This window comes from Charadrius vociferus, unplaced genomic scaffold, assembly GCF_000708025.1.
Source record: "Charadrius vociferus isolate BGI_N301 unplaced genomic scaffold, ASM70802v2 scaffold50, whole genome shotgun sequence".
Taxonomy (NCBI): domain Eukaryota; kingdom Metazoa; phylum Chordata; class Aves; order Charadriiformes; family Charadriidae; genus Charadrius; species Charadrius vociferus.
The window spans coordinates 1,919,395-1,935,016 of record NW_009646445.1 but is presented as its reverse complement, the minus strand read 5'-3'; the positions used below and the strand labels follow the sequence as shown (position 1 = coordinate 1,935,016).

Genomic DNA, 15,622 nt, shown 5'->3' with positions numbered 1-15,622 from the left:
TGGGACGCTCAGCACTGCTGCACCCCTCTGCAGCGAAGACACAGATGATATCCCAGGGGTGAGGGCTGTGCTGGGTACTCACAAATATAGGCTACACCTTTAGTCACCAGCAACTTACCTTTGTGTATGGGTGGCCTGTACCTGGCCTTCAGAAGGCACTTGGATTGCAGACACCCAGCCTAGCTCTCTGACACGGCCATCTTGCTGAGCCAGCTGGATGCAGCCTCCACCTTAACATGCTGTGCACCAAGGATGCGATTATAGCCTGCTTGTATGCTCACCTGCTGACCTGGCAGGACCCCATGGAAAGCAGCATCTCTGATGACACAGTTGTACATCTGAAAACTCTTAAGTGGATCCCAGGATGGAAAGGTGGTTCCTGTGTTCCTTTTCTAAGAATTTTGAAAAAATTTGAGCACAGTGTGTCTTTCCTGAGAAGCCCATCAGTGCCCCCACCTAGTTCATGAGGGCCTTCACCGCTCTAGGCTCCTGCACTTGTCAGTGCTTTCTACATATGCTAGCAGCAGGATGGTCTTGCCCAGCCCAGCCACCAGCAAGGAGCTGGAGGTAACAAGGCTCCATGGGATGACAATTGCTCTTGAATACTGGTACAGGCTCCTGAAGTGTCATCCAATTACCATGAGCTGGTGCTGCAACTTCACAGCTGAGGGCCCAGTTGTACCTTGGTATGCAAAAGCCCTGACTCTGCACAGGTAATCTCATGTCCCAAAGAGCATGTGGTCTGGCCAGGCTGGGCATATCTCCTGCTACAGCTGCATTCCAGACTGCTGACCTAACTCCAAGTTACAGGTGTGGACTTGGTTAGGAAACACTATGATAAATTAACAGGGACATTCAGCCTGGCTGCTGGACTAGCCAAGGGGCTTTGTTCTACAAATGCTGCCTTTTACAGGGAATGGTGGCAGCACAGCAGCATGCTACCACCATCTGGAAAGGACAAAGTTTAGCATGGCCCAGCTCAAAAGACTCACAGTGTGAGTGGGGAAACAGCTGTCCCTTGGACTGTTTCCAACCATAGACAGCTGATGCAGGGACGCAGACTAGGGCTCCAAACAAAGTCCCAGAACACCTATAGCATTGGCTTCTCCACACCAGCTAATCCTCTAGCTCCACTGTGTTGCACCAGCCTACTTGCTAACGTAGATGTAACCACAGCTAAGTGGTTATATGACCAAACTATGGTTAAGTTAGACCAGCCCTTTGACAGCAAACTCAGCTAGTATGAGTCAGGCCCTTACTGCACCTTACCAGCTTTTCAAAGCTTAAAGCTAGATTTCAAAGAGGCTGAATATTGCTTAAGAAGTTAATCAGCATTCAGCTTTTATTTACAAGATGTCACAGATGTATACAGCAAGATTTGTTGAACCTGCTGAAAGAGGTTCAGAATTTCATGAGTAAAGCAGATGCAACAGCAGCACATAGTGACTCAACAGCATGGTGACTGGTGCAAAAATTTTGAAGTCATCTATAGGCTGGCAGCTTTGTAGACCAGGTCTGAGCAGAATATTGTGTCAGTTATAGGAGAAGTGGTAGAGATCCTGTTTGACAGCCATGAGTAAGCCAGGAACTCCTCGGCTACCCCCAAGTCTTGAAGAAAACACCACACTGGGAATGGCATCTTTGGAAGATGGGTGGGGAGAAGGGATGGTTCTAAGCAGATGGGCATCTTGGAGGCTCCAAATTCTGGTATAGCAATCCTGACCAACTGGAAAGGAAAGGACACCAGAATTCAACATTACACAAGAGGTACTTTACACAGCTCTGCAAGATTTTCATCACAGAAGCAGAAGGTCTATGGGGGAAAAAACCCCTGACCATTTCCATAGACACTAGAGACAAAGTGCTTATCAATACTTCCCGAAACTGGAATTCTATGCTGAATACTGCAAAAGTGGGAAAAATGTGCATTTCCTATTAGGCAATAAAAGGTATGATAAATCAGTATTTAGACTGCTCTTCTCATTATCAAGCTCCTAAGCCAAAAAAAGGGAGAAAAAACATCAAGAATTCTTCTCATTATTCCATCACTTATTGACAAATCCAAGGAGAGGAGGTCACTATGTTTACAGTGACATTGTGAAACTTGGCTATACTTTGCATCATTTTTGTTACCTTTCCTCACCCAACCCCAAATAAAATAAAATAATCTCAGACTGTAGCCAAGTATATTCAAATTGAACCTTAGTGGTATAGACAGTTTACAAGGAGTTATGCTTATACACAAGTGTTTCAGTCCATCACTACACTACCCACTTAAGCACCAAATAAACATGAGCAGTCTTGAGTCTCCATATAAAGTTATCACCAAGTCTTCCATTTACACGTTGTTTCCCTGAATTTTAAAATCAAGTATTTTCTGCTCTACTCTTGAGACACACTGTGGAAAGGATAAGGGGACTTCTGCAGGACACAGCAGATAAAGCCATTAAGCACTACACAGGAGTGATTACAGTAGGTGTGCATCCATAACATTATTTCTTAATTTTCATAGTATATTACAGGATGTCTAAGGCTAAATTTCTTCTGAATTTTAAAGAACTAACAGCTTCCAACAGCTGTAGCTAAGAAATGCTCCTCATGCATAAGAAAATCACTGCCATACACTCTTACAAGTAGAGGGGAAAAAAGTGAACCCACCTGCTGTAAGAAGTCCTTCCTCCTCATTTACATGCAAAGGGAGAATAGCATACTCATTGTGATGACCTTTGTATTGTTTCACACACTTTGCTGTTCTCAGGTCCCACAGTTTTATCTGCAAGTTGAAGCAATTGTTTGAAAAGATGATGTATTAACAAACCAGAGAGCACTTTATGGTTGATAAATAAGTGGATCTGGAAGAGGACCCATATATGGGACTACCACCCAGTTCCATAGTACCGCTGCCAAAGAACAGGCATCCACCCTCAGGACTGGGATAAGCACTTGTCAATGCCCAGATACCAAACGGAACAGAACACACACAACAAAACCATACCTTTCCAGCCATATCTGCTGCCATAAGATAATGTTCAGCCTCAAGAAGGCGAATAGATGTAACTGGTGAGTCATGAAAGAGACGAATTGCTTTCCAGCTCTGGCCCTTTCGGTTGCGTTGACGCACATCAATGCTGAAAATCTCACCTGAACGACAGCCATTGTACAGCACTGGAGTCTGGAAGAATCCAAGAGAAAGAAGCATACTATGTAACATCTGAAAGGATGTTACAAGTTATACAGACAGCAGCTATGTCAAACTTTTGAGCTCTCTGTTGCAGCTGTCAAATTATTTTATTAACACAAGTATTAAGAACCAGAATTTTTATTACACCCTGCAATATTTTTCCATCAGCCAACTCATTAGTTCCATTCAAACCTCAACTATTTACTTTAGCTGTAAAAAAGTTCAGCTAAGTGTAACATAACAGAAAGACAGGAACTGGAATTCTCATATTCCAATTTCACCCATCTCACTAATCTTTGTGAACAAGTCCATTAGTATTTTATAGGGGCTTTCTTCTTGATGGAGACAATACACCGAGTGTTAAGAAAATGAGGTCATTTGCCAAAACCAAAACAATTTTAAAACGATTACTGTGTTCTTTTTACTTCCTTCATTTTTAGCTCTGTACAATTAACAAAAATTACCCCTGTTGCCACAGAGTTTGAAATCAGTTAATCTTTTTGTTGCTATTCAATTGTATGCAAGCATGAGATCACGTCAGCTCTGTTGTGGAAGAGCTATCCAACAGTAATTGTAATCGCCACCTTATGTACAGCATGCTGAGTCCCATCACAAACAGAACAAAAAGCCCACCAATGAGGCAGCACTCTGAAAAATGAAATGGGTTGTATGGTTCTTTTTACCTGTGTGGCAAACTGTTGTGCCAATACGTCGCTACTGGTTCCAAATGTCTGTCGATGCCCTGTTACTACATTGGTCACAAGAACTCGTCGTGTCAGGCCTAAGGAAGACAGATTATGTTTGTTTAGCTGTAATTTGGGTAGCAGCTGGGAGATTAATACAAGAAGTCTTTCTCACTGAGACAGAAGGGATTGCTAGCCTTGCAGATCACCTGTGCTGAAGCAGTTGTCTGCCTGGGGATTCAGGCACCAAGCACAGGACCAGGCAGTGGATATCTTGAAGCTGCACAGCATTCCAGGTCGATCTCCTAGGAGAGAGGAGCAACACATAAAACGTTCATAAAATGTTAGTACAGGACAACTTGGAAAGCTTCTCTTCATTTCCATACTTCTTTCAACATTTCAATCTGAAGCAGAGAAAATGTTACCCAATTAGTGTCCCTGTGCTACTCGAGACAAGAAACAAAAGCAGGACTTCATGACTGTAAGCTGAAGACTTAAGAGTCTATATAGAGAGATGATTGTGAGAGACTGAAAATTTATTCAGAAGTCAGAGGGCTGACCATGGCAGGAAAAAGAAACATAACACTTGCCTTACAGCACTAAATAAGCCATTTTAAAAAGATAAGTGGGCTAGAAACACAAAACATTTAGTTTATAAGCTATGGATTAGCCAAAGCCTGACCTGTAAGTTCTTGGCCTGCCTATTTTAAAAAAAAAAAAAAAGTTTCGAGTAAGTAAAAATACCCTAGATTTGACCCTTAATCACATAGCTCCTGCACAGTCTACTAATTGTCAAATTGTAAGTCCCCAGTTTTCACTTCCTTCATGGCACATCCACTATGATCAGGTGATATGTCTTCATGGTTTTAGACAGGTTAAGTCCTACTTTGCTCCCAACATCTACTTAGTAAGGTTCCCTCAAACTAGTAATTTAGGAGAGTGAAGTCAGTCCAGAAACTTGGAAATACCTAAACCAGTCAATAGGAAATACTAGACAGGAGGACTTTGGTGGAACTCGGGGCATCTGATTACAGTGAAGGACTTGAAGTGTTCTACAGAGCAATTTGGCATACTGGCCAAAATCATCCATCTTCAGCGACTCCTCAAGATCATGCTAACACTATGCATTTTTTTTGTTTGTTTTTAAATGGTTGCATAAATAGCATGACATTAAAAATTTAAAACAGGTCCGTAACTCTTATCTATCACAGATTTCCTCTGTATCCGATTATAACCTGGATGTTTCCATTCAGACAGAGGACTGTACAGTGCAACCTGAAGAAGCATGGATCTATCAAGAAAGTCCAATTAATAAAGTCCTGCCCCTAAGAACATCAAACAAACAAATATATGAAGATACAGCTACAGCCATCAGACTTCAGACATAGGATTCTCTAAATCAACCATGCTTCCACACAGCTGAGCATGAGCTTGTACAAGGAGCTACAGGCCAAGACATTTACCAGCTTTCCACCTTTGATTAATCCACCGAGTATGCTTGAGTAGCTGCCATGAGAAAGGATTCTGCAATGATTCCAGATAGTCTATAAGGAAATTCGAGTACTTCTTGTGTGCAGCTTTGAGTATTAGTTACAGGCCAAGCTACTCATGAAAAATCCCAAACGCTTACAAGTGATGTGTTCTCCTGCTAAAGTCAAGTACTACATCAACAGCAGCTAAAAATAAACTACTGCTTTGAATACTGCTTTTTAATTAATTCTTAAGGTAAGTTCTGTCACCTGTGCACTTCTTAAACTGTTTCAGACTTTCTTAATTTTATAAGAATACGACAGTCTGACCAGCTACTGAAGAAAGGTGTGGAAATAATCTTTCCTTTGTGCTCTTTTCATACCATAACTGCTATTGAAAATTGGAGAAGAAAAAAAACAACAACAAAAACACCCTACCTGGGTTAGTGCTGCTGAACAATGATGCTGGAAGCAGACTGGCACAGCCTGGTGTTTCTGCAATTCCCATGAGACATAGCTTGCTGAAGCGAGTTAAGGAAAACAAAGATTTCTCCCTAGAATGGAACAGGCTGCCTAACATTTATAGGTGGGAAAAACAAGATGCTCTAACATAGCCACAGCTCACAATACTTCCCCTTTGAGACCTTTGATGCACCTTACAGTTTACAGTTAAGTCTTGACTCTCATGTCTTTTGTAGGAAAGAGCTAGAAAGAACTCAAATTCTTGCTTGTGTATTTTCACTACCAGAAAGACAAGACAAGAGGAATCTTGGAAACTAAGGCATCTTTCTAGTGACAGAAAAAAAAAAAAATAAAAATGCACGGCCTGCATGGATCATTCTTCTCATTTCTACATGCTGATAACACTGCGTTAATATAGATCTGTTTTTCAGGGAGGCAAGTTGGAGAAAGGGGTGCACATACTAGGGAAGTAGGAAGGACTCACTTTAGATTACATTTACTTTCTACAGATTATAACAGGTATAAATTGAAATTTGAGATTTGAAAGCTGCATTTCAAATTCAGTGGGGTAAATCTGTGACATGATGAGGAAAACATGAAATAACCAAATCACAATCCCCAACTCCTAACCAGCTGTGAGCAAGCCTGATGAACTTCTGCCACCTTCTGGATCACTCCTGAATTGCTTGGCTTCTCCCATGAGCCATTACATACATTTCTATGTAATACCCTTTTGGCACTTTAACAGCCCATCTGTTGCCTGCCATCTCTCACATTAAAATGCCCTTTTCTTCCCTTCTCAGGTCTGCAGTATCCACTACTGCTTCCTCTACTATACCACCAACCTTCCTCTTCTTCTGAGACAGATCTGCAGAACGTGCTCTGAAAGTTGCAGAGCATGATGCCAATGAATTGCTCCCATTCTCCTCTTGCCCCAACTGATATGGGGATGATTTACAACAGAAACCAACCAACCCACTTTCAAAGAGAAAGTTAGTTGGCTTAACCCTCTCTCTTGTTCTTTTACCTCAGCCAATTTCTAAACATCAGATCATTTTGGATATGGCATTTACACTACTAATGAAGCAGGAAGTCTCCAGGGCAGGAAACATGATCTTTCACCTACTATTACACTGGAACTATTCTACATATATCTGTAACAGAACCATGTATCTGTCTTACTAGCTCCAACACCTCTCAATTTTTGTAACTTCCTCTGTTTTTCAGAAAACTGGAGCAACTACATGAGAGGTCTTCCTGGAAGTTAGTTCTTCTCTGCAGCATGATGCAGACTTGTGAAAGCTGAACTGAAATTTTACTTTTTTTAAAAGGATATAAAACATGAGAATCTGGATGAGTCAATGATGCCCAGCACACAGAATTCACCTTCAGACACAAGAAGACACATTGTGACCTCTTATTCAATTCATGAAAAGGGATTTGCATGCAAAGATGACACAAAGCTATGCACCGGACACACTTCCTTAGCCCACTAAACAGGCCAGTAATGGGACATGAGTGTTTTAGCCTCACCCTCCTCTTAAATGTAGGAGATAGAACAGCATTGAGAAGCCTGTCCAAACACAGACTGAGGTACCAAGCACATCCTATTATTTAAGAGATTGTCCTTAAAAGAATCTGAGCATGAAGAGATTATGAAAGATTAAGAAATACTCTTCATGCTCAAGGATAAACACGTCTTCCCCAAATTATCTTTAAGAAGCATGCAAATCTTAGCACTTTCTGGCCCTCAACATCAGTTTTGTAAACTATGGCCAACTGCAACTCTGAAGTAAGCACTATCCTTGGCAGCTGGTACTTCTACATAGTCTTCCTTTCCAATTGTAGTATAACATTCCTGAGAACTAGTACTGGTACTGAGGATTTTCAGAGACAAGTTTACTGTGATTCTGTGTTTAACCAAACTTCACATTGCTCGATTCTTCCATTCACTCCTCCTAACCCCTTCCCCAACCCTCATGCATTTCTACTTATGCCTCCCAAGAACAACGTTCTGAGAATACAACAACTGAAGGAAGCAGGAACAGAACACAGTACTTTGCGGTTTGTGAAGTAGAGGTTGTCATACATCTCCACAGTGAGAGAGTCCTTCCCCAAACCACTGAGGTTGATGATACCATATTTACATCCTCCATGCTCTACATCGTTCACAGTGAATATCCGTTCACAAGCAACATCTGCCTGCAAAATAAAAGCTTACTGGTCACACTTACTGGAAAAACAGCTTGAGGGAGCTGCATTAGGTCTAAAATGAAACAACACATTAATTCTGACCCCTTTAACACCATCCACTTTTCATTCACCTCTGAAAACAATGGACAACTCCTTTTTATAGGCATGCACAGAATAAGCATGAGTAAAAAAGGGATTTAGTCCTTGAGTAACAAAGATATTTGCTCCATAGGCCTCTCCTGCATGTGCAGTACCATCAAAACTAGTAGAAACTGCTTTCAGATCATGAGATGTGATTACTGATGTTTACATAGACTCTCTGTACCATAGACTTTGCCGCTCCCCAAATTCTTCTCCTTTCTCTTAATCCTCTCCACTCCCCCCTCACCCCACACTAATTATCCACTCAACTCCTGTTTATTTCCAAGAGAACATGTTGATAAGCTTTAAAAAAAAAAAAAAAAATCACTTTCATATCCAACCTTTTCATCATTTCTCTTTCTGGGACAGGAACAGCCTCTTCCTACATTTTTAAAATTACCAAGCGCAGAATTTGAGAACTGACACAGCACAAATAAAACATCTTTGAAAGCAAAATTTGACCTATGGGATTTGATCACAAAATCCTGAATTTTCACTGAAGATGGGCTCTCTTTATCCTAAAGACTTAACGGTTCTCATAACATACCACAATTATTTTAAAATTGTTGGTTCCAGCAACGGAGGAGTCTGGACTGTGAATTTCTATCTTCCTCCTCTGCATGCAGTTCACTTTTAGTTCATGGACCAGCCTGTAAAAGCAGGTGCAGGGGGTGGAAGGAGAAGAGAGAAGAATTCAGGTAAGCCTAGGTTTAATGCCAACAAAAAGAATTCTGGATAGAATATCCAGAACTGCTTCCCAATCACGGAAAATAAATGCCTGAACAACTAGCATGCTGCAATTTCACTTACATAACCCATGAATGTGTGCCTCTTTCACATTCATGGAATTTCATCCTGTTATTTTGAACCCTGGCACATCTTCAGTAGCAGAAACCACAACTTAGCAAGTCACTAACTTGCCTTCTGTGCTGTTACTGAATCTGAGCATAGCGATTCTAATAGGGGGCAGGGGGAATGGTCATGTCAGTTAAAGAGCATTCATTGAAAGAAAAGCTTCACCTGTATTCATAAAGCACAATGTGGCAAACCATCACATACAGGAAAAAAAGAGTGAAGTTTTAAACTCTATCTGAAATTAGGAAACCTCTTCTTCAATTGGATTTTCATCACTTGAATAATCTGATTATATGTCATGGTTTCAGCTGGGATAGAGCTGACTATCTTACTCGCAGCTGGTATAGTGCTATGTTTTGTACTTGGGATGAGAATAGTGTTGACAGTGCGCTGGTGTTTTTTTTGGTTGGTGCTAACCAGTCAAGGCTATTTCTGCTCCTCACGCTGCCCCACCAGCAAGCAGACTGGGACTGCATAAAAAGTTAAGAGGGGACACAGCTGGGATAGCTGACCCCAACTGACCAAAGAGATATCCCGTACTATATGATGTCATGCTCAGTATATAAAGGTGGGGGAAGGAGGAGGAAGGGGTGGACATTCAGAGTTGTGGAGTTTTGTCTTCCCAAGTAACCGTTAGGCACAACCCTGCAGATGGCTGAACACCTGCCTTCCAGAAGCAGTGAATGAATTCGCTGTTTTGCTTTGCTTGCATGTGTGGCTTTTGCTCTACCTATTAAACTGTGTTCATCTCAATCCACAAGTTCTTTCTCACTTTTACTCTTCCCGATTCTCTCCCTCATCCCAAATGGGAGGAGTAAGCGAGTAGCTGCACGGTCCTAGTTGCCAGCTGGGGTTAAACCACGACATTATAAAAAGAATATAACTTTTTTTTATTGTAAGTAATATGTCCTTCTTCATCCTAAGTGGAACAGTGAGAAATGCAAAAAACCTGACAGGAACTAACTGACTGCACTAACAGCAGAACTTGGTATTGCAAACAGAAGACAAATCAAATCATGTACCTGCAATAACTTGTGGAGCTGAGCAAACCCAGCTGCCTTTTCTGTAACAGCATAGATGAGTTCAGTCCAGCCCGTGTTGTTTTCTGGAAGGGAATAACATGAAAGTTACCTCAGTTATTTGCTTGTTTGCAACTCAAACATGGCTGTGGTTCTCAGGTGTTTGAGATACTTAGGTAAATTTTTCCTCTAGCCTGCATAGATTAAAGTTTTCAGGATGTCTATAAAACACATTCCAGCACCATCTCCCTGGTATACTACAGTAAATAGACAAGAAAGAGACAAGAATATATTCCCGAGATGCAGCATGCTTCTATAAACACAAAATTGGACAGAAAAAACACCCCAAAACAATAGCTGTTGTTTTTGCTTGACGTAATCAGCAGTACCACCTTGAGGTGTGAAGTCACCTCCTAGTTTCACTGTAACACCTTAAATTCTTATTATACAGCAAAACTTTCTATCACAAGACTGCTATTAACTATGCAGTTTTACTGCTGCACTAAACTACTTTTCCATTCATCATTTTTTAAAATGTCACATGAACACCTTCTGGTGAGACTAAGGATAGAGTACTTTGCAGAGTTATGAAGCAAGAAGTCTTTTTGATAACAGCCTGACAAAGCAAGCGTTTAAGAGTCAAAATGTTTTTATCTGGGAGCCCAAATCAGATGTCTCATTCAACAGCCAGATTTTGAGAAGAGATATATATCCACAGTTCCCATTAACAGCAACATGGCCAGCCGCCTTTTTGTGCCTATGAAACCTAAATTGCTCATGGAAACAGCTAAAACAACAACAACAAAAGCCAAAACAAAACCAACAGCAGCAGTTTCCCAGTGAAGACTGAAGAGCTGAATAGGTAGTTGAAGTAAGAACTTCATTACCCAAGGAGAAAAACACTGCTCGCTTCTTCCAAATGACAGCATATTTAAGCTGAGCTGTGATTTGTAAACTTTAAGACATGGCTTTCAGGTAATTAAAAAACATCCTTGTTACATATTTCACCCAGATTACCAATATGCAGCATCAGCATTAACTCTGCTGTAACACTTTATGATGCAAAGCATACAGGCTTTCCAGGCATAAACATAAGACCCGCCTTAATTTTACCTGTCCAAAAATATTCTTCATGAAAAAGCTGTTTCCACAAAATATCATTAGTATTGTTTCTTCAGGGTCCAGGAATATGATCAATACATTTATAAACATTAGGAAAATTTAAAATCAAGACCCCACTTTGCCAATTCAAGACAGGGATTTGAAACCTGGCATCCAGTGTCCTGACTCAAGTGTAGCTGTTGGACAATCTGCAATTCTGAGCACAGTTCTTGTCTCTTTACAAGTTTTTTTGTTTGTAATGACTCGCTTTCAATCCTGTGTGGAACAACCAAACAAAAGGCTCCAAGGACTATAAATTCTCAGCAAAAAGGAATTTTAATTTCTTCAGACAGTTTAGGGAACCGTACCAGAGTCAGAATTGAAAGGCTTTATCTTATAATCTGTCCTGGGCCAGAGCACAATAAAACCTAATTGCAATCTTTTTGAGAACGTACCTTCTTTTGTTTTTCTTCCTCTTCTAAGAGTCTCAGTCTTTTGCATTCCATTGCCTTGTACTGAATGCTCTCCTTGGTGAGTGGGTTGTAGTTATTATGTCCAGGCAGTAGGCGAAAATAGCGGTTCTTTTCTGAGTCATAGTAAAATCCTGGCAGTTCTTGGGAAAGAAAAAAAAAAAAAAAAAAAGTTGCAAAACCCAGGCAAAATCAGATGGATAACTAAGTTTTTTATTGCTCTTTGACATCACACATGTTCCTGGGAAGGTCAGAGTCATGAGGCTCAAAGCTCTTGCTCCCAGCAGGTCCCAAACATGATACAGACTACAAATAGATGACAGCCGTTTAAAGGAAAAAAAAAAATAAAAATGCAGTGCTGTTACACATGTACAGAAGGGATGTCACCACTGACCAAGATGAAATTCAGACCGATCAAAGAAGCAGACAGGAAAGGTTTTGCTGCAGAACAAAAATGACCTTTCTTCATAAAACAATCATGAGGGGACACTCTTGGTTAAAAGACTAGGTAGGGCAGTCCCAAACAAAAATAAAAATTGAAACAAGGTCTCACCCAAACCAAAATAAAGTGATTCACTTCACAGAACAAGCCACCTTTTCTTCAAAATATAGGAGAGATTTAGATACAGTCAAGAGTACATTTGGTCAACACACAGAGGCTCCTTCCAAAGATAAACTTGGATGAGAGAAACATTCAATTTTAGTGCTTCACTGCCCGGGTAAATTCAGAGGCAGACAGGTAAAATACTTTGACAGATTGATAATGGTACACTGTCTCAAGACAAAGAATTTTATTCCAAAGAGGTCAGTGTTAACGTCTTCATTTCAATGGTTTTTATTTAAACCTTTATCTACTACTAGAAATTGCATTTGAAGTAACCTCTTTTTGCTGCTGCTTACAATTCAGCTCCTTGTCAGCATCTTTTAGGTTTCAACTTAGCAACAAGTGACCAAGATTTATTCAGGTCAACAAAAATATCAAGTTAGTGAACAAATCAGTAAGGTTCATAAAAGCACACTGCATTTAGCATGCAGAATCTAATTACACAGCAATAAATGTTTTGCAGGATACATCTCCTAACATGCTCAATCTCTTAAACACAAAAGGGTGATATACAAAAAAGGGTCCCTTTTAACTCTGGCTTTGTCTGTTGTTAAGAGGTTAGAGTCAGTGGTGTTTCAGGACTCTCCTGTTGTGGAGAAATAGATGTTCCCACAGGCTTCGTTTTTGCTAGGGTTGTTTAATAAGTCAGGAAACCAGAATGCAAATGGGACAGCTTCCTCAATAGCACTGCTACTGCACCAAGTCTGGTTTCACCAGTCGACTCCCTGATCATGAACATTTAGCCAGAGTGTATTTCTTACAGACTACAAAATACACTGAAGGCATAAAGAGAGACCATTTCCCCACCCCACCCCTGAAGTGGTGGATCACTGTGTCTTTTAAAAGACTAAATAACTGGATGCAAGCTACATTTTTTTATATGGTCTCTTTTTTTTTTTACTTATTTAATGTTTCTATTGAAAGAAGTATTTTATAACATCTTCAGTACATATGAAAAAAGAAACAAAGTTCATTTTCTTCCCAAAGCAACATTTCTGGAGGGGAAAAAAAAAGAATTCTATTTTTTTCAATTTCTATCAGCTTGGCTAAGTACACATGTTTTTAAAACACAAGAAGCACCTACGGACCTGAAAGTGCAACTGGCCCTGCTCTCTAGATGGTCACTTACTACATCTTTTTATATCACCCCATGTTGTTTTTCTCTACAAACTTTACTGATTATATGCTTTCTGTAACACCATACTGTTAACGCAGCTACTACTACTACTTTTTTTCCATACAGTCAACATACAGACACTGATTTTTAACCCATAAACACGGTCCCTTACCTGGTACTACAGAGTTCTGCATTAAACTGGATGAAGAAGGATCTTCACTGCTACTGGGGCCTGCATTCACTGGGGTCTGTGGTTCCTCCTGTTCTGGCCTAGAAAAATAGCATTGCCTTCAAAACAGGTTCACAATTGTCCTACACACCTTTCCCACAAAGAATCTAGAAAGTAGCTTGTTATTGACATTAATGGAGTATAATTTTGCAGGGCTGTGATAAGCATACCATACACTAAACTATGAAAATGAAACAGTAAAAATATTCAGCTTAAAAAAACTCTCAAAAACATTAGAGATCCCAACATCCTAAAAGCCTTAATTACTTGCTAAAACATTAGAGGTGGCTGCTGATTCTGCAAGTGCCTTTAACTCTTCAGCAAGAGATTAATTCTGGGCATTTTACCATACCCCCTGATTAAAAGAAAAGCCCAACCTTGAAAGCATGTAAGTCTTCACAGCATAAAGCAAGAGACTGTATGGGTAAAACACTGATGTCAGATCAGAAATATTTTGCCATTCTCTGCACAAGAATTTCATTGAGGAGGTTCAGAAACATGCAAAATAAACAAAAGTTTAACGAAAACTCCAAAAAAAGAGAAGTGTCTGCTTTTGTAATAACCATTGCAGTTGACAGGGTAACTGCAGCTTTCTTCTTTTTGAATTAATTTCAATGGGCACATTCAGTACCGATGAGCAAAATTCCACTGGGATGTTTTCTGAATCACCCATACAATTCTTATTTTTTAAGACAGGTCTTATTACGCATCATCCTAAAAGCATTAGGCCAAGATGTTTTGCAAGAGTCATAATTTATTGACAAAGTGGCAAAGAAATTCTAGTTTTAATACCAGCTCTACTGCTGTTTGATTATATAACTTTAAAAACAGTTAACATAACCAACCTACAAGGGGAAAACACCCAAGAACACCCCACAAACCCAAACACTTAAATTTAAAGCTTTTTAATAAAATACTTTTCATTATATATTCACTGAATTAGTGTCCATTTGCATTTCTAACTTTTCTTACACAAATACAACTAATTGGATAACTCATACATATGCGTATGTGTCTCCTTCTCTAAAAATATATTTTTAAAAATGCTTAAAGCATTAAAGCAAAGGAATGGCCTCCTTTATTCCTATAAGAGGTACTAAGGAGAGAACACAGGAAAGAAAGAGAGCCATAAGAATACCTCAAACATGGGCAAGTATACATTCAAACGTTTAAAACGTACTTTGTTGAAAGAATCAGTTTTCAAGGCAGTGGATTACTCCCGAGCACTTGTTTCAGTTTCCTGATTTGGTAGATGTGGTATTATTACCACATTACTTAACATGCTTTCAAACTTTCAGGAAAATCCTTCAATGACAGTTTTTATGCTAGTAGACACTGAGGCATAAAATAAATGGGCAGGTGGAATGAAGTACTTACTAACATTTTTCTTCCCTAAATTATCTTTGCATATTGATGAAGAGTTTACAGATGATCAGGCACGCTTGCAAGGACTAGCTCATGGAACCACACCTCATTTTAAAATCAGTATGAAGTTGTGAACATATGATAAATTTCCAGAAATCAATGCAATTCCACTCCCACTAGGGATGACAGATATACCAGAAGTACTGCCTACTAGATTTTTAGATGGCAACCCTCCCAGTTCCAGCCACCATTCTGCAAATTTAATTAGGCATAAGATCTAACAGCTTAACCCATGCTGAGCACAAGCTGCATATACTTGCCTTTCAGTACAGTTATTGTGATTGGGTCTTCTGTACCGATGGGAATGATAGTTGTGCCTGCGATTGCTCCATCCATGCTTTTCTTTGCCTCTCCTATAATTTCTCTTCATTTCTACCTATAAAGCAAACGTATACACATACTTCAATGCTACCTGCCTGGAAAAGTCCAGCATACAAGACAGTCTCATAACACGGCCTCTTTTCAACCAGTTTCAAAGAGCTTCGCAATGTCCTAGAGATCAAAACCGAGGTGGCACATTGAAGAAAATAAATTACTTTTAAAGAGAAACATTTTCAAGTCCAAACGGCATCAGAACTTACAGAAAAGAAAGGCAGAACAGCACCATCGGCCGCTTGAAGGCAGGCTGACATAAGCACGGTAGGGTGCCGACCGCCACCGCCGGCATACAGCA

The 15,622-nt window shown here is 40.0% G+C and overlaps 1 protein-coding gene across 2 annotated transcripts; it reads right to left on the bottom strand.

Annotated features, from left to right (window-relative positions):
- Positions 1–1,328: 1,328 nt before the first annotated feature.
- DCAF4 (DDB1 and CUL4 associated factor 4) lies at positions 1,329–15,319 on the bottom strand. 2 transcript variants are annotated; one of them, XM_009882269.1, is made up of 13 exons: positions 15,210–15,319; positions 13,468–13,565; positions 11,560–11,717; positions 10,007–10,089; positions 8,677–8,779; positions 7,854–7,997; positions 7,104–7,181; positions 5,772–5,850; positions 4,074–4,169; positions 3,865–3,962; positions 2,996–3,172; positions 2,659–2,773; positions 1,329–1,726 (listed from the first exon to the last, which is right to left on the bottom strand). In XM_009882269.1, exons 1-13 carry the CDS (start codon positions 15,317–15,319, stop codon positions 1,533–1,535), a joined length of 1,533 nt encoding a protein of 510 aa, XP_009880571.1. In that variant the 3' UTR covers positions 1,329–1,532. The 2 variants fall into 2 exon arrangements, with proteins under 2 accessions (XP_009880571.1, XP_009880577.1); XM_009882275.1 differs by lacking the exons at positions 8,677–8,779; positions 10,007–10,089; positions 13,468–13,565; positions 15,210–15,319 and having other exon boundaries at positions 11,560–11,709.
- Between the last annotated feature and the right edge of the window lie 303 nt (positions 15,320–15,622).